General features: G+C 40.0%; 1 protein-coding gene across 2 annotated transcripts in view; it reads right to left on the bottom strand.

Moving 5' to 3' along the window:
• The window catches only part of CDK6 (cyclin dependent kinase 6), a 258001-nt gene that overhangs the window by 124460 nt on the left and 110999 nt on the right, over positions 1 to 22542 (bottom strand). For both annotated transcript variants that reach the window (XM_045052382.1, XM_003982756.5), the window contains exon 4: positions 13682 to 13849. In XM_045052382.1, coding sequence (XP_044908317.1) covers positions 13682 to 13849 — 168 coding nt within the window. The remainder of the gene's footprint in view (positions 1 to 13681; positions 13850 to 22542) is intronic.

Here is a 22542-nt window from a genome sequence, read left to right on the forward strand (position 1 = left end):
TGTTTCCACCCCTTACAGAATGGGAAAGTGGGGCTGAGGTCTGACAGGTGGGAGGGGACATTTCTGCATAGCGATAGGAGTTAAAGCCATAACCCAAGTGAGATCTGAGGATGGACTGAGGTGTGAACGTTTAGGATGTTTTCTTAGTGGGCAGGAGGGGCAGGAAGAGCAGGAAAAGGGGATCACCAAAGACATTCCAAAAAGACAAAGCAGAGTTCAATCATATTCCATTAAGAAGAGAGAAGGAGAACTGAAATCCTTTTGAGGAACAATTTGGCACTATCAGACTCTGAAATGGGCATACCCATTAAACCAATGAAACACCACCACACACCTACCAGAAGGGCCAAGATTCAAAACACTGACACTACCAAATGCTGGTGAGGATGTGGAACAACAGGAAGTCCTGTTCACTGCTGGGGGATAGGAGGAGATGTGATGGGACAGCCACATTAAAAGACAGTTGGCAGTTTCTTATAAACATTTAAAAAGGGGGAAAACGTGCATACTCTTCATCTTTTGTCTTGGTAATGCCATTTCTTGCAACTTACCCTACAAAAAGGTTAGTATTTGGTCAAAAAGATATATGCCCAAGGACGCACACTGCAGCCACACAACAAGAAATCACCGCGAGGTTCATCCTAGGAGACTGGGTGAAAACTGTTAGGCACATTTACATAGTGAAGGTAAGAAAGAGAAAAATAAACAGCCTACAGTGTTAGATATGGAAAAATGCACAAGATACATTAAATCAACAAAAGACCCTGCAGAGACAAACAAAAATAATTGTGTATGTATTGTCTCCACACACCTATGATTGCATACAGATAGAAAAAGGTGTGAAACTTCATTCACCAAACTGTTAACAGTAGCTTTTTAGGGAAGAAACATTATTGAGGAGTTTCCTTCTTTTTTCTTTTTTTATCTATCTGGAATTTTTGAACTTTAAAATAACTGTAGCAATTAAAAAAGAATGTAGACTTAAAAAATGGATTAAGGAAGGATAAGGGTTTAGAGGAGGGTTCTGACTCATGCATACAAATGCCACAAAGACAATGCAGAGGAAATGGCAGAAAATGCCTCTGGATTTGGTGAACTATCTCTACAAATACAGTGGGCCCTCCTTATCTGTGGTTTTGCCTTCTGTGGTTTCAGTTACCTGTGGTCAACCATGGTCTGGAAGCAGACAATTTTTCTGAAGTATTGTCAGAAGGTCAACAGAAGCCTAATGCTACGTCATAGCCATTCACTTCACTTCATCTCACCACAAAGGCATTTTATCACTTCACATCGTCACAAACAAAAAGAAAAAGGGTGAATAGAGTACAATAAACTATTGAGAGAGAAACCATGTTCATGTAACTTCTGTCACAGTATATTATTGTAGTTGTTCTATTTTATTATTAGTTATTGTTAATTTCTTAGCATGCTTAATTCAGACATTTAACTTTATCATAGGTATGTATATATAGGAAAAAACATAGTAAATATGGGGTTTGGCACTATCTGCATTTTCAGACATCCACTGGGGGTCTTAGAAAATATCTTATGTGGATAAGGCAGGGATAACTGTAATGCTAATTCTCCCTCTAAAAAAATGTCTCCCGATATCAAATTTCTAAAAATAAAACTAGAGAGCAAATGGATGCTATAAATATCAGAAGTTTAAAGCAACTGATGAATATAATACTTTTATTAAATATTGGATGACTAATAATGATACTACACTCACAAACTGGGAAAATAAGAGATACAGGAGTGCTGAGTCAAAGGGGCACATGCACCCCAGTATTTACTGCAGCACTATCAAAAATAGCCAAACTATGGAAAGAGCCCAAATGTCTACCAACTGATGAATGGATAAAGAAGACATGTATATATAAACAATGGAATATTACTTGGCAATGGAGAAGAATCAAGTCTTTCCTTTCACAACAACGTGGATGAAACTGGAGGGCATTATGCTAAGTGAAATAAGTCAGTCAGAGAAAGATATATGATTTCACTCATATGTGGAATTTGAGAAACTGAATAGATGATCATAGGGGAAGGGAAGGAAAAAAAGATACAAATAGAGAGGGAGGCAAACCATAAGAGACTCTTAAATACAGAGAACAAAGGGAGGGTTGATGGGGGCAGGGGAATGGGGAAAATGGGTGATAGGCATTGAGGAGGGCACTTGTTAGGAGGAGCACTGGGTATTGTATGTAAGTGACAAATCACGGGAATCTACTCCTGAAAGCCAAGACTACCCTGTATGTTAGCTAAGTTGACAATAAATAAATGAAAAAAAAATTTTTTTGATGGAAAAAAAACTGGGAAAATTTGATGCCTTAAAAACAGGAGCACATAAACTACCAATGAGAAAGAACCTTGAGGGAAAACACAAACTGGATGACATTCTAGGCATGGTACCAGCAACATGCACTTGCATGTGGCATTTCAGACGTACGTCCTAAAATCAAGGAGTCCTTTTAGATATAAAAGTAGAATGACGGATATTCTAGACAAATACTATATTTTGGCTTGCTATAAAATTACTAAAGAAAGTACACACTTGAAGTTTTACTGGCTTCAAATGGATTGATTATTCAATCTTGTCAAAATCTTAAATGCTATGCTACATTTTTAACCTCAACTTGCTAGTAAAAGGCATGAGAGTGGCCAATTTGTGTTTGGGTAAAAGAAGAACATGTGAGTTTCTTTCTTCCTGGACTCAACACTTACACTCACAATGGATCCTTCTGGCTGTTGTTAACTACCTTTGTACATACACCCAGTAAGACACTGGGTGGCCAGACAGAATAAGAAGCTTTACAAAATATGTATAATCCTGATATGGTTGTAAAAATGCAAATGTAAAGTACTTGATTATTTATCTATTTTACACATTAGGGTTTTTTTTTTTTTTAAGTTAACACACTTTTCTTAAAGCTATGTTTTAGAACACAAGATTTGGTTATTACTGTAACTCCATTAAAACATTTTCCCCAATTTAAATTATTACTGATGAATTAGCTGTTTAACATGAAAAATGGCTAGTACTGGAAAAAGCATCATTGAGATCTAGCATACTCTGCTAACACCTAACCAACTAATTACTAGTCATGCATCTGAGGAAAAGAAATCAAGTCTTGGTTTTCCAAAATACCAGGAAAATATGAACACAAGGTTTTTAGCAATGAAAGTGGTCAATGAAACAACTTTGATTTCTGGTGCTGTAATTTCAAAACGGATACTGATACAGATGCAGAAATGTAATACCTTTCAGGGAAGCTGTTTAGGGGAAGCCTCTCTTCCCAAACTCACTCAGTACCCCCAATGCAGCCTCCCTCCACTCCTCTACTCAGAAACCTCTTATTTCATAAGACACACACACACACACACACACACACACTCTCTCTCTCTCTCTCTCTCTCTCTCTCTCTCTCTCTCTCTCTCTTTCTCTCTCCATTCACAGAGCAGTACCATGTACCTGTGTGTTGTTACCCAAGTGCTGAAATGGGCTTATATTAGAGGCAAATCAAATGTGCACAGAGAAGGAATGCCTAGCTTTATGCTACAGAGTGAAGCTGACTTCAAAAAAGGAGATGGCATTTGCATAGAGTCTTAAAGAATGAGCAGGAGTTTGTTAGGCTGAGAAGGGAAAGGCAATTTAAGCAGAGAGAATGTCTAAGGCCCAGAGGCACAAAATCTAATGGCATGTGGTCTCATGCAGGAGGAAAGAGGTCTGGAGTGGCAAGATCACGGGGGTGTGTGGATGGGTTTGGCGTGGCTGAGACAGCAGGGATGGAGAGAAAAGTTAGGAACGGACTGTTGCATTCCAGAGCTCAGAATATTCAGACTTTTTAACCTGCGGGCAATGGGGGAGTCCATGACAATTCTTACTCCTTCATCTCCCCAAGCCTGCTGGCTTCCCACAGTTGGTCCATGCTACGTAGCCACTCCCACGGCTCCTTTCTATAAGCCAGTCTTGTCTTTCCAGGAAAAAGAACATCTGCTTTTTCGGACTGTAGCCCTGATCTTTCATCCACTCCGGAGGAGTGGGATTTTATAGTCATCTAAAGAAATTTTCATGCATACATGTGAAGAGTATCATTTTTGGAATTTCATATTCTTCATAGTATCTTTTCCCATCCTTTAGAGAGTTTTAATTGTAATTTTTGTATCTGCTTTTTCTAAACTAGTAAAAGCTAGTTTTCTGGAACTAGGTTACAGACAGACTTTGGCCCATTTAACAAGGTCAGACTGTTTATTCTTGACAGAATTCTTTCCCACTGTAAAAAGGTACTTTTAAATGCCACATTCCAAGAGCGGTGCCAGTAAGCCACTGAAGCATATTTTCCCACAAGAACTGATACCATGTGCAGTCCCCACCTCACTGAAATCACCCAGCGTTACATAAGGTACAGATAGTATTCAACGTCACTGTGAAATCGATCAACTGAAGTCTCCCAGCAAGTATTTAGAGCTTCCCTACATTTCAAAGCATTGTAACCTTTAAAAAAGTAATTAACCAATATGAAAATGAGAAAGAGGGAAGGGAAGGGTAGCTTTAGAAATTAAAAAAACAAAATTTAAGGTGGAAGAAGAATAGAAACCTTGTACCCAAACCTAGAAGGAGCAGAGATTCTTCTCCTTGATTTTGGGGCTTTTATGGCTGAGTTGTTAAATTTACAGCCCCACTTTTAGATTCTGCCAACCTTCAAAATAAATATATGAGCAGCGCTAAAGTAAATTCTCCTACGCTTTCCCTTGCTTTCTTTTGGATGCTTCGCTGAGACTTGAAGGTAGATTATTCCTCCACAGCCAACTGTAAAGTTTAACATTCAAATTTATGAGGGATTTAAAAATCATCAGTATCCGTACAGATGTCAGGGGCAACGATGTCATTCAAACTCTGTGCTTCAATCCCTTAGAGGAAAGGAAAACAGAAAGCGGGAGCAGTAAGAGGGAACAGCTCAGCAACCCGAAGAGCATCATCTAGAAACTAATTTGGCATATCAGCAATAAGGTCAATGAAATATGAAAGAAAATCCATCATTATAAAGCAATCATATAAAAGTCTGAGCTTCACTTTTGGAAAGACCTGTATACAGATTAACATAAACATGGACCTAATCTCAAGAACCCAAGTAGACTAAATAAAATAACTAAAAGAAAACTACAACGCAGACATATCAACCTTTCCCCATAACGTCATGGTTCCTCCAAAGATCCCAAAAGATCTTAATTTTTAATTAAAACATAGCATGCAGAAAATGTAAGTGCACAAGGTGGGGAGGTGCATGAAAGTTTATGATGTTGAAGAAGTAGGGATGAAGGACAGTGATTATCTGAAGGTTAGCAATGACTGCCCAGACAGACATTCAAAGTGTAAGTGCAAGTGGAACTGTTTTACTTCCTCAGAGCCCAAATTGCTATCAGGGAGTGACGCAGGCAACTGGGAAGATTAGCTGAAAGTTGTGTCTAAACCAACAAAACAAAACAAAACATTTAGATGCTTCATAAACACAAACACAAAACCTTGTAACTGATGATGCAGTGACCCCAGCAGCAACATGGAAAATGCCGAGTTGGAAATTCATTCATTGATTCATTGGTTAAAGCAGGGAACTGGGAAAGAATGTTCAAAGAGTAAGTGAGAAATTTGGTGTTTTTGGATGACAGGGAATATGCGTTTATGTGTACTGGGGTGGTCTCTCAGCAGCAGGACAGAAGGGTAGGTTGGGGCTACACTACAAAAAAATATTTGCATGCCATGCTACTGAGTTGGAATTCATTCTTTAGGCACTGAAGAATCATGAGGATTCATTTCATTCCTTCATCGTGTATTTATCGAGTGCCCACCATGGGCCAGGAAGGTACTGTGGGGAACACTCAAATAGTGTAAGGTTTGGATTCAGGGAATAAAAATGGATACATTAACAGAAGTTCAATAACATATCTCAGAGTAGGCACTTATACCATGAGACCTGCCAAAGTCCAAGCAACATGAAGATACTACCACTTTTCCCTTCCTTATCTGGAAGTAAGTAGCAACATTTGTAAAACACAAGAGAGCTCACATATCCAAAGAATATGTGAAATAGGATGTAAAAATGCAAGTTATAGAAATACTGTTTTATATTCAATTCTAAGGATTTTGTCTTCTACTCCTTTGGATGAACATTAACACACCTGAGTTAGGCAAATATAGGGGAGATGAAATTATCTCATTAAATACAATTTCCTGGACAAGCCCCTAACCAACCAAAGAAGGCACATGCCCATAAAAATGTTAAACAGAACTTTTTCTATCTTCTGGATCCCTGACAAACCCTTTGTCTGCAAAAAACCTTTCTAAAAGCACTCCATCTTGCCAGGCTTAGACAATACTTGGTGTTTACACTCAGACTTGGCCTCAAGTTCTGAGATCTGAATGGCATCACACAGGGTGTCTATAGAAGGTAATATAAAAACCTAGGTGACAAGCAGATCCTGTCTTTATGGTACCTCGAAAGGACACGGTGGCCAAACAGATGTATGGAATCAAAGAACATCCTGTCCTTTCTTCGAGTAAAACACCCGCCAGGCAATAGCATTACAGTTAAACCGTTTTCGTCCAGAACTAATTGGCAACAGTGACCACTTATGAAGAAGCTAGATAGAATTAGGTGAGTCAAATGAAGGACTACCTTTTATAAATGAGGAAAGCAGTCATTCAGTTAACTTCACAAGTATACGTGGTGCAGTTAAATACCCACATGTACACACCCACAGCAGCTTTCTTTACAGTATGGAATACATTATCTTTTTACATGGGAGAAATTCTCACAGTGGTCATCAATGCTTGCCTTCACTACGGAGGCAGAGTTAACCTCTAAGATGGTAACTCAAAATGTTTTATTACCACTGAGAATGTGCAAATGAAAGATCTGGATGGGTTTTCATGTTTGTTTTGGCTCTAGCATTTTCCACGTACCCAGCCCTGGGAATCCTAAAGAAAACGTGTCCTGTTCCCAGCTCTGTGCACTGCCCCATTGTGTTCCACTTCCCTCACTGGTGAAAGTGAAAACGAAACCGGCACAAACACTCCATTGTTAACTATGAAATATGTACTGGCAACTGGAAATTTTCACAAAACAGACCTGGTTGTGTCATGGCAAGGGGATGTCGAGTGGGGAGGGAATTACAGGAGCCTTTCCGGCTTCAGAGGTTTGTCCTGCACTTTCGCTGAGGTGCTGAGGCGACAGGGCTTTGGGTTTTTTCCATTATACTCGATTCATGCTCTTCGTTTGATTTACTCAGTATGCACTGGCAGCATTTGCAGGCTTCTGTGGGAGTAACTCAGCTGCCCAAGCTGAGGCACAAACCTTGCCAGGTCTCCATAGTAAATACAACACGCACGAAGAGGAAACAAGCATAAACAATTTACTTTCTCCTGTAAAAGATGATACTGTTCTCCTATCTCTGGTCCTGCTTCACTGTGTCAGCCTGGCGGTACCCACTTGCTGCTGGAAAGTGAACTACTCCAAGCATCAACAGAGAAAACGAGTGCAGATTGTGTGATGTGCACATCCACGGGGCCTGCATCCAGGCAGGTTCCGACAGGAGACCCTCCAAGCATCTCACATTCTGGCAGGGGTGAGCAGGGAGAGCTTTCCTGACCCCAGCCTGTGAGGGCTCCTGAGACACAGGGCCTGATAGAAGCGTGTTCCTTTCCTTTAGTGCACTTTGGTTTCTAACTATACATCCCTTTGTGTGACTATGTGACGAAGATCTGTCTCCTCATTTTGATGATGGGCTCCAGGAGAGCAAAGACCGTGCCCATTTCTAGTCCCCATCATCTCTGAGGTTCATGGACAATGCTTGGCACGTGGAAAGTCATCAGTAATTATTTGTTGACTGAATGTTACAACTCCATTTCATTACTCTTCTCCCTTAGGCTTACCAAAGGTTTCTGAATCTGCAAGATTCCTTCAGTATTTACCGAATGCTACCAAACTAGGGGGAGAGTAGGGAACCATGTATTGCTGGAGGCCAAGAATGGGTTGTAAGCAATTCTAATTTTTGTAATACTTGTGGTATTAAATAGATGAATGATCATCAGTAAGTTCCACATAAAAACAAAACAAAACAAAACAAAAAAACAAAACCCAGGTGAATTCTTCCAATTTGTAGAGCTGTCAAAGAAAGGTCTTCCCATGTTTATTATTTACTTGTTGTCACTGGTGATTTCTGGAGTGGAAGATGTTTTCAGAACACAAGTGCCTCTTAATAGGACAGATGATATGGAAAAACAGACCTTTGGAGAAGGGGAATATAATTCAGCTTAGTGAGAATGTCATTAAGTCACTAAAAAGACGGAAAACTTGCTTACTCTTCCATTACAGTACAATGTGGATTTTTTTCTCCAAACTATGTGTACTACACACAGGCATTTGGGGGAAAAATGCTAATTGTACCTTTTGTCTAAGGGTTGGATAAAGGCCCTCCAAATATACTGTCCAAATGAGCTGTAAGACTGTTCACTGCAGAGCAGAAACTGGTTTATGGCAGGCCATTCCTGGACTTTATCTCAGCACGTGAAAAGTTAGAGACGGTAAAAGGAACGACCTCATTTTAAGGCGCGGCGGTCTTGTCTCTATCCATGGGCAGATTTCTCGTGACTGTCCTAGGGAGTGACTGGCTCGTTATAACTGTCTGGGTGTTCTGGCAATTACATCTGGATATAAACACATCAACACTGGCATTGCTCTGGATGGCCCTTGACATAGTCTGATGTACAGCGAGTGCAGCACGGCATGTCACTGTTGCAGCTATGCATCTGTGTGATTTTAAGGGGGCGGACACCCACAGGACCGAATCAAGAGAATGCTTGGTGCTTCCTAAGCAACGATACATTTACAAGATGTTCCAGTCTGCACAAGTGCGGCAGAAGTTTTATTCTGAGGTCTGCATAGAAAGTAAGTTAACCAGGAGGTGTTAAGTTCCCTCCCTTTATGCCTCTACCTTGTGTCTAAATGTGGCATGACCTAGTTGTTTTTTAATTACAATGTTAACAAAACTTAAAATACATTTTAGAAAACAGACTATTGGGACACTTGTGGAATCTCTGGATGCCCTTTGCAGACCCAATAATTCCACAGAAAATAGTCTGATGTCCCCTGAAGTACTGGAGCCTATGGTGTGAAGAGGAAGGGAAAGGGGATGGTAGGTAAGAGCCAGAATATAGATGTTAGAATTCCCCAAGCTATTTACAGTCTATCTGGTGAATTCAGACCTAACCTGGCCACAAACGGCCTGCGCAGTGTCAGCTTCCTTACTTCCAAAATGAGATGGTTGATAAAGAGTTCTCCAAACACTGGATCTAACAGCAATGGTGTCACCCTGCATGATGTATGATCCAATTTAGAAAAAAAAATAGTAAAGATTTTGCATCATAGAGATATGAAGACTGCTCCCTCCCTGAGCCACTGCTCACCGTGCTTCATGATTATCATAGTCATCCTCGGGCTAGTGGTGGTGTCCTAGGTTCTGCTTCTCAGACTCCCTGTCAGACCTGCCTGCACAATCACGGATGATCATTGGCTGAGTGGTTGCTCTCCATTTCTCTTTGATCTTGACAGACAAAAATGAGGTGCACCGTACAATGCATCTGACATGGGAAGTACTTAGAAATGGCAAGTTTAAAATGACTCTAAATATAATTTTAGCTAGCCTTGTAGTCATTTTACTGAATAAGCACATAGTCTCAAAACACTTCTGTCACCGAGATCATAGAACCACATGAGTCATGACTCTTGCGTGCATTACTTATGTGCAATGGAAAGAACCTTCCCTTACTCTCTTCGGTTTCCCACACAGGCAATATTTCAAGACAGGTCACAGGAGTTGATTTTCACGGTTTCAGAGAAATTGCTGCTAAAAAGAACCCATGTCAGGTGGCAAGTGTAATGGGCCCTCCCGCTGTTTGCAGACCCAGATCCTTCTTGGACCACAAGGGGTCTCAGGCACATATTTACGGACACTCCAATCCAAACGTCCACACTCTGCCCGTATGACTGCGAACCGTTGCTGTCTGACTTGGGTGAACACACAAGTGGTGCAATCTGCTCTCAGGAGGAAGGACCTGAGGCAAGTCCATGCAGTTCTCTGTCAGTCAGGGAACTCCAATGCCCTGAGCGAGGCAACAGAGGGTCAGGGGTCTCAGGCTCTAGCTGGAATATGCCTTGCACCTTGGAATCCACGCTCCATGAATGGAGGCCTGGCTGGAGAGGGGCCAGTGCAGGCTCCTCTAATGTATGAGAGGGGTGACTGAATGGCTGAGTCAGTTAAGCGTCCGGATCTTGACTTCGGCTCAGATCATGATCTCACGGTTCATGAGTTGGAGCCCCACACGGGGCTCCGCACTGACAGCACGGAGCCTGCTTGGGATTTTCTCTCTCCCTCTCTCTCTGTCTGCCCCTCTTCTGCTTGAATGCTCTTGCTTTCTCTCTCAAAATAAACAAACATAAAGTAAAAATAAAGTATGAGATCCAGGCCAGGGGCCCCTCTTGCCTGAGTCTAAGGTATCCATGGTAGCCATTCACATCTTAATTCTATAACCTTTGAATAAATAGGTATAAACACCGTTTCTCTGTATGGGTACACATGCATGTCTGATTGTATACTGAGCAGCAAGTATTCAATACTCTCTAAAGACATCTGAGTGTCATGCTGGAGGCATCCCTGTGAAGTCAGGCATCTAAAGGACACTTAACCCTCCCCTATCAGATGAAGACAAGCTTCATCATTTTTTATACACCCTAAGTTATGCACCACCTACAGCTACAACTATGGACCAGACTTACAACAATTGTCCTAAATTTCTACCTCTAAGGCTAATTCCTTCAAGGAGCTTACAGCCTGATATATCAGACTCCCAAAATAATTACAAACAAAACAGAAAGCAGTATTATGAAGGACATTAATAAGATGTTACTCTGGAAACACTGAGGGACGAAGGTGGGATTGATTTCTGTATGGAGTACCAGAAGGGGACATTTGAGTCAGGTTTGGAAGATGACTAATAGATAAGCATTTCTCATGGCTGTAAGATGTCAGTTTCGAATCAGTTAACTTGTAATTCCTTTAACATTCCACAGATTAAGTTGATTCCCAGGTCCGGTATGACATAGCCCACTAAAAAATGTGTATTTCCAGGAAGTGGAGTGCAGTCTTTTTCTCTTCAAGAAATTCTAAAAATAAATACCAGTTCAGTCTGAAAAACTGTGCTTCTAAGTCTTTATACATTGCCATTTGTACGTAAATTACATGCATCACGATACTAAGTGGATTTTCCCTAAATCGAAAAAGACAAAACAATGGGAAAAGTTTTAAATGCAGTGACCTTTAGGAATCATAAGCTTTATTACTGGCATGAAATTCCAGCTATCATTCTTGCAAAAAAAGTCAAATCTGTTCACAGTGTCTTTCCTGGTTGCTAGTATTTTTTACTTTATGTCACTATAAGAAATAGAGTATGCAGTACAAACCAGACACTGAAAAATCAGGTATTTACGACTGCCTTTCCCCTTTTCTCTATGAAATAATTTGTCTACATTTTCCTGTCTGAACATATCCACTGTCAGCAAGAATGGAATGTTAATTGATGTTACGCACAAGCTGGGCTATCATTCCTCAAATTTAATAAGCAAAAAAGAAACAAAAACAAAACAAAACCAACTGAGTTTCCTGTTTTTATTTGTGATTCTTTGTGCCCATTTGGGGGTGATCAAAATAAAGCGTCTGTCTCAGTTATGGCTCATCTTTCCCTCAATTAATGTACCTAAGATCAGTTCCTTCCATCTGCTACCTCTGATGACCACAGGGATCACAAAGCCTATTTAAGCTTTTCCTCAGGGACTGCAACTACATTCTAAGGAAGCTCGCAGCCTACCTAACCCTTCCCAGTGAGGAAACACACATACTCAGCATTTCTGCTGTGATTATGTAAGAATACAAGGGCTCCCTTGACCCAGCCCAAAGCTGAGGCGTATCCTTTAAATACCATCTTGTGCCTTGTCTTCTCAAAAGTGATGGGCAAAGAGAAAACAAGTATGATTTCTCTTTTAACAATGGTGACACACTCCAAGGAATCCTCTGTAAAACTTCTGACGGCCCTAGGTAAAGTACACAATGTTGCGAAAGTTGCCAAAGTACCTGGTCTTAAGTGTCCAGGTTGTAGTATCCATATTTTGGAGGTGAGGAAATGGAATACTTTTGTAAACTGAATGTTGTTCTAAGACAAATTATCTCTCTTAGAAAATTTCCAACTCCCCTGCTGTTTATTTCTCAGTTGAGGCATTACTGGAATTTCAGTAAACAATTCTTTGGTAGGCAGAATACCAGCCTCCTTGTGGCCACTGCCATTCCCCAAGTCATTAAGATGACCAAAGATGCTGCCATCCATTTCTCAGCTGTGCCCTCCACCCAGGGCAGTGCTGCCCCTGACTGAGAATCACTTAGAGGCTAAAGATAGACCAGGTGAAAAATAACATACTGACCCAAGAGGATTCCTTTTCTTAAGGCTTAATCTAATGCTTTGAGGGCAATTTTTATAGTGTTCACGGATCCCAAGGGATGCTCAGCATCAAACTCCTATCCCAAATAAGTGGCACAGTAAAGGGACATTCCTTGGCTTTTTGTATCTCTGCATGAATTCACTGTATGTAAAACAGGTCTTTCAAAGGGAAGAGTTACTGGTGCCTACTTCTGGGCTCTTTTTATACTCTGGGTGCAGAATTTCACAAAAATTCATCTCAGAAACAATGAACTAGAAGGAGAAATAGAAGGTAACCGAAGTCAATAGCTTATTATGGTTTTGTGTCTGAATGAGACCAAATAAACAGGATGCCGTAACTGTCATTCTCTGCCAACATAGGGCCTTGGGTTTGCTCTTTGTATTTTGGCTTGGATGAAGGCTTCCCCCAGTGTGGGATGTGGGGTGTGGGGTGTGGGGTGCTGCTTGTTCATGGGCTATCCAAGTTTACTATAAATTTAGTATCTTCACAGCAACACAGCTCCAGAAGAACGCCTTCACACACCTTTGCAGGTACCTAGCTGTTTCTCAAACCAGGTCACTACAGACAGGTCAATGTTCCTGACGCCCTTCTTCCCTAACCCTTGAGCTGTATTTCCCCAGACTTTGCATATGCAGCTCTGGAAATAGTGGTTATGGCAAAAAACATTTGGAAACCTGTAACTGAGTCTTTTCTAGCGGCTACAATGTAACAGACTATTTTTGCAACAGGTCCTATTCATGGCAAGCCCAGCCTGGATATATCTGTAGTTGTAAGCAAAACCCTTTCTTCCTAGCCCTGTTTGTTTGTTTATTTATTTTAATGTTTATTTATTTTTGAGAGAGAGACAGAGCACAGTGGGAGAGAACAGAGAGAGAGAGAGAGGGAGACACAGAATCTGAGGCAGGCTCCAGGCTCTGAGCTGTCAGCACAGAGCCTGACGTGGGGCTCAAACTCATGAACTGTGAGGTCATGACCTGAGCTGAAGTCAGACACTCAACTGACTGAGCCACCCAGGCTCCATTCTGTCCCCCAAGTGACCATGGGCAGTAATAATATTAGGGGCATGGTATGGGGAAGTTCATCATTTAAAAGAGGAAACAAACCTAATGAAAGAATAGCACTTTCTTACTCACCACTGAGGTAAGAGCCATCTGAAAACTGTAGATGCGGGCAAGGCCAAAGTCAGCCAGTTTTATTTGTCCGCTGCTGGTCACCAGAATGTTCTGCGGTTTTAGATCACGATGCACTACTCGGTGAGAATGAAGAAAGTCCAGACCTCGGAGAAGCTGAAACATCATATCCTAAATAAAACAAACAAACAAAAAAGAAAATCAATAAACTGTCACAATAAATTTAACATACTGAATCCTTTGTGTTGGAAGTACTTGACGGGTATTTGCTGAATAAATGAATTCGTCTCCCTTTCCATCTCTCCAGTCCACTATTCTCAAGGTCACTACAAAAAAATTTCACATCAGCCTGTATTTTATTAATGAAAGGAAAATTTAAAAATAGGTTCAGATGGCATAGGAGATATTCTGGAAGATAAATACCAAACTGGTGTCTGTAGTTCATGCTGGGGAGAGGAAGTAGGTGGTGGGAAGGGAGACACTTTTTACTTCATATACTTTTATATGATTTAATTTTTTATTTCAACAATTAAAATCCAGTAAATGGTAATATTAATGGTAATTCCTATTATTTAAACTTTGTTAAACATTTATTTATTATTGAGAGACACAGCATGAGCATGGGAGGGGCAGAGAGAGAGAGAGGGAGCCACAGAATCCGAAGCAGGCTCCAGGCTCCGAGCTGTCAGCACACAGCCCGATGCGGGGCTCGAACTAACCAACCATGAGATATGACCTGAGCTGAAGTCGGACGCTTAACCAACTGAGCCACCCAGGCGCCCCAGTAATTCCTATTATTTTTATAGCACCTAACACTAAGCAGTCACTACAGGTCAACCACCACTCTAAACACTTTCTGTTTAGAAACTCAGTGAACAACGAAACACTGAGGTAAATAATATCATTACCTCATTTTATAGGCCAAGAAACAGGTGTTTGTAATTAGCCCAAAGTAACACCACTATTCAAGAAATAGTGTTGATCAAACTATAGTCTAGAAAAAGTGAGTTCAAATTCAAATTCCCAGTGCACTCCTTTATTAGATCAATGATCAAATGAGCATGTAAAGCCAGGTAAGCCATTTAATCTTGCTGAGCCTCAATTCTCCTGTCTGTAAAATGAGAATGCAACAAAGCCTACTTTCTAGGATCACTGTTTGTAAAGCACTTAACGCAGTGGTAAGCATTCAATAAATGGTAGCTATTACCACTTATGGAATGGAGAATGGGGGATATTCAGAAAAAAAACTAATGTCACATCTTCTTCTAACTTTGGAACCCGTAAATTATAAGATTTAAAACTCAGAAACAGTGTCTGAAAGTAGGAATTTAAGACCCTGAGCATTTGATCCTTGAAATCTTTGACCTACCCCCCATATATCGTGCGAAACAAGGGAGGATGGAATTATTTTGTTCACATAAGGGTTAGAGAAATGGTAAGGCAGTATCATGGGCTTCACAGCTGGCAGGGGCTGCAAGGACACATTTGTTCACTAGCTGGACCATACTTGGTTATTGGGTTATGGTACTGGTTCTTCCTTCAGAGCTGGGGGTTCTGTCTTTACATCCTGGCTTGTTTAAAACCAAAACCTCAATATTCCATAAAACTAAGAGAAAACAGTGCTTACTTTTTAAAAATAATGTAATGAGATTACATGAAGTAATGTATGCAAACAGGGGCAGTGCAGTTCTGGCACATATTAAGCATTCAATGAATGACAGTCATTAAAGTGTCCCATTTCCCAGGGGGAGACAGAGTCACAAACATCCGTAAGAAAATGTGGCCAGTGCCACAAGCTCGGTGAACAAAGGACTAAGCAGTGGTGTGTAATGAATGACAGGTGTACTAGAATCCTTTCTGATGCACCTCAATGGATATTCTGAATGGGCAGGGTTTACCTTCTAAGTTTTCAAGGACAAAACCCTTGCAGAAGACTGCACTGTCGAGGGTCAGTTCTTCAAGACCTGAGAACCACTGCAGGTCACACACCTCTCAATGCACACACTTCCAGTGTGAAAACGAAGTGTGCGATGTTAACAAAAGTCTACTGGGGCAAATCCGTCACTACTGGAAACGTATGCACACGACTTGTAAGCCCTGGAGTTTAAACAGCTTGACTAACCTAAAGTAATGCCATGCTGACTTGTCGCCTATAACTTCTTACATGCTGAACATCAACCACGTAAAACTGCACAAAGAATAAATCTGTTTGGTTCATTTTTTCGTGTTCAAACAGTTTAAGCGGCCAATTAGCAGAATAAAAATTTTGAAATTTGAACTCATTAATAATAAAGCCCATCTAAATTTATAAAAAGGCTGATCCACAGAGTAAAAAAAAATAAAAACAAAAAAACCAACAACACTGAGGAGGGCACCCGTTGGGATGAGCATTGGGTGTTGTATGGAAACCAATCTGACAATAAATTATATTTAATAATAAAAAAAAGTGTGTATTGCTTTTACTTGTGTATTCACTTATATAGGACATACTACATCTTTCTTAATTATTAAACTGGTATATGTTTAATGCAGAAACTTAACAAAATTTTTTACAAATCCAGAGGAAGAATCGAAATTACTCAAAATCCTATCACTCAGAGAACAGAGAAAACTTCACTGTTAAATAATTTTTGTCTTGTCTTTCAAAATTACAGCTATTATTGTATTTGTAGGTATAAATATATATTTACATATTAAATATGTGCTAAATAATGTATAGCACATACAAATAATACTAATATATAAATATATTTATAAATAAAAATGATTATTCTGTACACATTATTTTGTGATTTTTAAAAACATTTAATAATTCATTATGAATGTTTTGCCACTTCAACAAAATTCTTCTGCAATGTATCTTTTTTTAACTCAATATGATTTTTATTTTATTTTTATTTATTTATTTATCTTGATATATGAAATTTATTGTCAAATTGGTTTCCATACAACACCCAGTGCTCATCCCAAAAGATGCCCTCTTCAATGCCCATCACCTACCCTCCCCTCTCTCCCACCCCCCATCAACCCTCAGTTTGTTCTCAGTTTTTAAGAGTCTCTTATGCTTTGGCTCTCTCCCACTCTAACCTCTTCATTTTTATTTTATTTTAAATGTTTATTTATTTATTTTGAGAGAGAGAAAGAGAGAAGAGAGGCAGAGAGAGAGGGGGCGAGAGAGAATCCCAAGCAGGCTCCATGTTGTTAGTGCAGAGCCCTATGTGGGGTTTGATCTCAAGAACTGTGAGATCACGACCTGAGCCAAAATCAAGAGTTGGATGCTTAACCAAATAAGACACCCAGGTGCCCCAATACAATATGACTTTTAATGACTACATGATTTTCCTCCCTGGGATATGCCATAGTAATTACTATTTGGTTTTAGTTGGGTTATTTATTTTTTTTTTAGTTTATTTATTTATTTTGAAAGAGAGAGAGAGAGAGAGAGAGAGAGAGCGCGCGCGCGCCTGAGTGGGGGAGGGGCAAAGAGGGAGAGAGAGAATTCCAAGTAGGCTCTGTGCTGTCAGCACAGAACCTGATGCGGGGCTCCATCTCACCAACTTGAGAGATCATGACCTGAGCTGAAATCAAGAGTCTGACACTTAACTGACTGAGCCACCCAGGTGTCCCAATAGCTGTGTTATTTTGGAACTTATACCCAGAGTTTAGTTCTCCTTCATTTAAACACTAGGGCACAGGAAAGAGACTTGCTCCATTATAACTATTACCACCAGCATAGTTTAAATAGTGCCAACCGGTATAATTACACTAACATTGATTCCATGTAAATGATGCTTACAGATATATGGTAAGTTGGTTTTACATAAGAATTAACATTCTTTAGATTTTATTAGGCTATTTAAAAAATATTTTTGTTGAGCAAACTGGGCTTTCTTTTAAACCTACAATACCCAGCTATAAGAGTTTTTTGAACTATGTGAGCTTTGAATTAAATGATCTGAAAAATTTTGCCCAAGTCTCATGATCTTCAGTAATTCAACTGTAAGGTAGGTTGATACACTTTATAGACTTGTAAGAAGTGTGATTTGGGGACCCTCCTCAACCTTTAACCATCATTCACTGGAACACCTAACCTCAAAGGGAAAATATATGCAGCTATGTTGGGGACTCCAGTCACAAAGAAGAAGATGTGGTCCCAATTCCTGAGAATTATATGAATGAATAAACTGTAACAGTAAACAAGGCAGGAAAAAACACCTTTACTTCAGAATCACAAGAAGTGCTTGGATCAAAGATATTTCAAAGGATTCTCTACTTAAGCTTATTATCTGTTCTATCTCAGTTTATAGTATCGTGAGACATACGTTTAAATTAGCTCCTCAAGATTTTAATCTCAATTAATCTGTTTTATACAAGACGCAAATATTTCACAGTAATCCTGATGATGCAATGCAGTGAGACTACGGATACTGCCAATTAAGGCTCTTTAAGTTAAACACAGGTTTAAAACCTTTTTACGTTTCAGTGCACAATTCTGGTGGAAGAGGTTTAAACATCTAGTCATACTCATGACAGATAAACAGTCACTTGGGGCCATCACTCTGTATCTTTCTGAAACACGTGCCATGGAAGCATGTTTCAACAGGACCCCATCATGGAATGAAGTCTGGCTCCCAGGGACTTTGGGTGGGGTTTTGTCCTTGGCAACCCCCCTAGGAAGATTCCAGACTTTAGTCTGAATACCACAAATCTGTAAAGCCTTGTAATCATTTCTTTTAGGTGTTCTACAAGTTTAATCCTGTTATTTCTTTACAAACAAAACAAACAAGCCAGCTGAAAAGTTACCTCAAGCTTTCCTAATGGGAAAAAGATTTTTCATTGGGTTTTTTTTTTCCCCCAACTACAAAGTATAATTAGTTCCAAAAGATAATGAAAACATCTAATTTATATCATATAGTAAATCACAGAAATGACAGCTTTCAATAGACAATTCTGGGTTTTTGGATAGATCTATGTGATGTAGTCACATCCTCAAGATTTTAGCAACAAAAATGTACATCAATAGTCTAAAAACTAAAAATAAGGGGCACATGGGTGGCTCAGTCGGTTGAGCGTATGACTCTTGATTATGGGTCAGGTCATGATCCCAGGGTGGTGGGATCGAGCCCCATGTTGAGCTCTATGCTGAGTATGGAGCCTGCTTTGGATTCTCTCTCCCTCTTTCCCTCTCAGTTAAGTGTCTGGCTTTGGCTCAGATCATGATCTCACAGTTTGTGAGCTCAAGCTCTGTATCGGGCTCTGTGCTGACAGCTCAGAGCCTGGAGCCTGCTTTGGATTCTGTGTCTCCCTCTCTCTCTTTGCCCCTCCCCTGCTCATGCTCTGTCTCTCTCTCTCTCAAAAATAAATGAATGTTAAAAAAAAAAAAAAAAGAACTAAAAAAAGACATGTACAAGCTATAGTCAATGATAATCATTTTTTTCTCCTTATAATGTGTAAACTACAGTCTTCAAATTTGTTATTCAAGTTTTGATAGAAGTACCTTCCTAATGATTTGTTGTTTCCTACAAAAGCCTCCTATCCAGTTTGTTTCCTATGAAGGATGTTACAGGAGTCTACAGTCTAAAATGGATTACATACAACAAAGGTATCTTAAATTAAACTGACAACATTCTGGTTTAAGGTAGGGGGTTAGCATTAGGAATAGAAATAAAAGATCATGACAGCCTACATAGAAAGGGTGATGGGAAAGCCACAAAGAAAGTAGAGCACTTCGGGGGCGCCTGGGTGGCTCGGTCAGTTAAGCATCCTGATCTCACAGTTCCTGAGTTCAAGTCTTGCATGGGGCTCTGTGCTGACAGTTCAGAGCCTGGAGCCTGAAGCCTAATTTGGATTCTGTGTCTCCCTCTCTCTCTGTCCCTCCCCGGCTTGTGCTCGCTCTCTCTCTCTCTCTCTCTCTCTCTCAAAAAAAATAAATAAAATAAAATAAAAATAAAATAAAATAAGATAAAATAAAATAAAATAAAATAAAAATAAATTAATTATATAAACATTAAAAAAAAAAAAGTAGGGGCGCCTGGGTGGCACAGTCGGTTAAGCGTCCGACTTCAGCCAGGTCACGATCTCGCGGTCCGTGAGTTCGAGCCCCGCATCAGGCTCTGGGCTGATGGCTCAGAGCCTGGAGCCTGTTTCTGATTCTGTGTCTCCCTCTCTCTCTGCCCCTCCCCCGTTCATGCTCTGTCTCTCTCTGTCCCAAAAATAAATAAAAACGTTGAAAAAAAAAAAAAAAGTAGAGCACTTTAATAATAATGACAACAACATGGGCTAGGCCCAGGATCCTTTTTTGTTTATGCTGATTAAGACTATGTATTTTAAAATGCTGGTTTTAAATTTTTTTTAATGTTTATTTATTTTTGAGGAGAGAGAGAGAGAACATGAGCAGGGGAGGGCAGAGAGAGAGAGGGAGACAAAGAATCTGAAATAGGTTCCAGGCTCTGAACTGTCCGCAGAAAGCCTGACGTGGGGCTTGAACTCACGAACCATGAGATCATGACCTGAGCCAAAGTCGGACGCTTAACCAACTGAGCCACCCAGGTGCCCCTATTTTAAAATTCTTAATTGTGGTAAAATACGCATAACATAAAATTTACCAACTTAACCATTTTTGAGTATATAATTCAGTACTAAGTATATTCACCTTGTTGTGCAAGGTTGTGCAATCTCCAGAACTTTTCCATCGTGCAAAACTTAAACTATACCTATTGAACAATTCCCTATTATTCTCTTCTCTCCAGGTCCTGGCAACCACTCTTATACTCTATGAATTTGACTACTGTAGATACCTCATGTAATTGGAATCATACTGTATTTGTATTTTTGTGATTTAGCATAATGTCTTCAAGATTCATCCATGTTGTAGCATATGTCAGAATGTCCTTCTTTTTTAAGGCTGAATAATATTCCATTGTATGTATATTCCACATTTTGCTTATCCATTCATGTGTTGAGGGACATATGGGTGGTTTCCACCTTCTGGTTACGGTTAATAATGCTGCTATGAACACAGGTATACATATATCTCTTTGCAACTTTGCTTTCAATTATTTGGGAGATACACACACACACACACACACACCCAGAAGTGGAATTGCTAGATGCAGTCTCAGGATCTTTTAAAATCACAGTTCTCCTACAAAGTATGGTACAATATTCTACATAAGCAACGGAGTAGTGAATGACAGAGCCATATCTGGATCATTCAGCAGGTCATACACTCACTGGCGATGTCACTCACTCTGATTTCTGTGCTCAAGGAGAATCTGCTGTTGTCACCACATCAAGCTCACTGTACAGTACACACCTTTTACTCTACTTCAAAACTTGACAGAAGCTCCTTCAAGCTTTCACTGATCAATTCACAACGATAACAATGGGCTGCAAAGACTGCTTTATAAACAGATCCCCCCCCTACTTCTTGTTTTGGTCCTCAGGAATACCCAAAGAATGCTTCACCCAAAATCACAAAGGGCAAAACAAATTTTGGAAAAGCAAGAGAGGGGGGTTAAAGCAGGTTCCTTAAAACCTCAGACCACCTGGAAGGATGTAATTGGTGAATTCAAAGCAAGCAATAAGTGGGAGGACCTGGTGGAGATGAGCTGCAAGAGTCATGAGTGAGCTTTGTTTCAGAAAAGGGCAGTCAAGCTGCCTCATATTCCCCGTCACATCACCACTGTGCCCAGTGGGTCAGGGATGGTGGGAATGGGTAACAGAGGGCAACACTGCTCCTCACCAGCTCTTCAGCAGAAACAAAGGCAAGGCCCCTAATTTCAAGTGCTGACTTTCTATTTTTACTGCTTCTAGGCAACTGGATAAAAGCATAATAAAAGTGGCTTTGTATGCCAATTTCATTAATAAAATGTGTATTCTAAAGACAGAATGAAAAGAATCCATATATTATTCATTCCTGGGAGTGATGCTAATGCTGAAGTAAGTAAAGAATCCATTTCAACCAACCAGGAAGAAGAAAATAACTAATTTTCACCAAGCCTGGAAATGTTGGTACTTGAAGGACAATGTAATGACTAAATAAGTGGACAGTTTGAAAGAAGGAATCATTACGTCACCGCAATGGCTATTTTTAACTCACAGTGGAAAGTCATCAGGAATTGAAACTACAAATAGCAATGTTAATTATAACTTTTTCAGAGCAGGATATAAAAATCAGCATTGCATAAATAAGAAAATACAAAGTACAACTGCCTAGGTTTTTGACTAATGACCCAAACGGTTTCTGTTCTATTCACGTTGTTTTGTAATCTTTTTAAAAACATTTAACCACATACTGTGGATATATCCCCATTTCAACACATATTCTTTATAATTTCTTTAAACAATATGCTCTATTGGCTGCATTTGGAAAAATACCTTCTCATCTTTCCCCATTCTCCTTCTCATTTCCCTCTTTTGAGAATTTTCCCCTCCCTTAGTACTTCCCTCCTCTCCAAATGAGGTAATGTATTACAAAAAGTTGGTTTTCTGTTCCACAGAGTGGAGCATATTATTATTTGTTTACAGTAGCAGACATTGTTGGTTGCCAGCCACGAATGATTGGTCCAAGCTAATCACATTCCCATAAATTTGTTGGAAATTGATCTAGGGATAGACATGAGACCTAGTCCTAGCCAGCGAGACGTATGGACAAATCTGCTGTAGAGTTTCAGGAAGTATTTTTCCCTTTTATAAGAGGACCACAGTAGAAAATTCTTGCTGTACTTCCTCCTCACCTCCCAGCCCCCACTCCCTATCCGTGCATCTTACACTAAATGCTGCTGCTTGAGGACCTGAACTTGCAGTTGTAGCAACCATCCTGAAGCACAAAGGGAGACATCATCTGTACGCATAAAATGCCA

Source organism: Felis catus, chromosome A2 (genome assembly GCF_018350175.1).
Source record: "Felis catus isolate Fca126 chromosome A2, F.catus_Fca126_mat1.0, whole genome shotgun sequence".
Lineage (NCBI taxonomy): Eukaryota > Metazoa > Chordata > Mammalia > Carnivora > Felidae > Felis > Felis catus.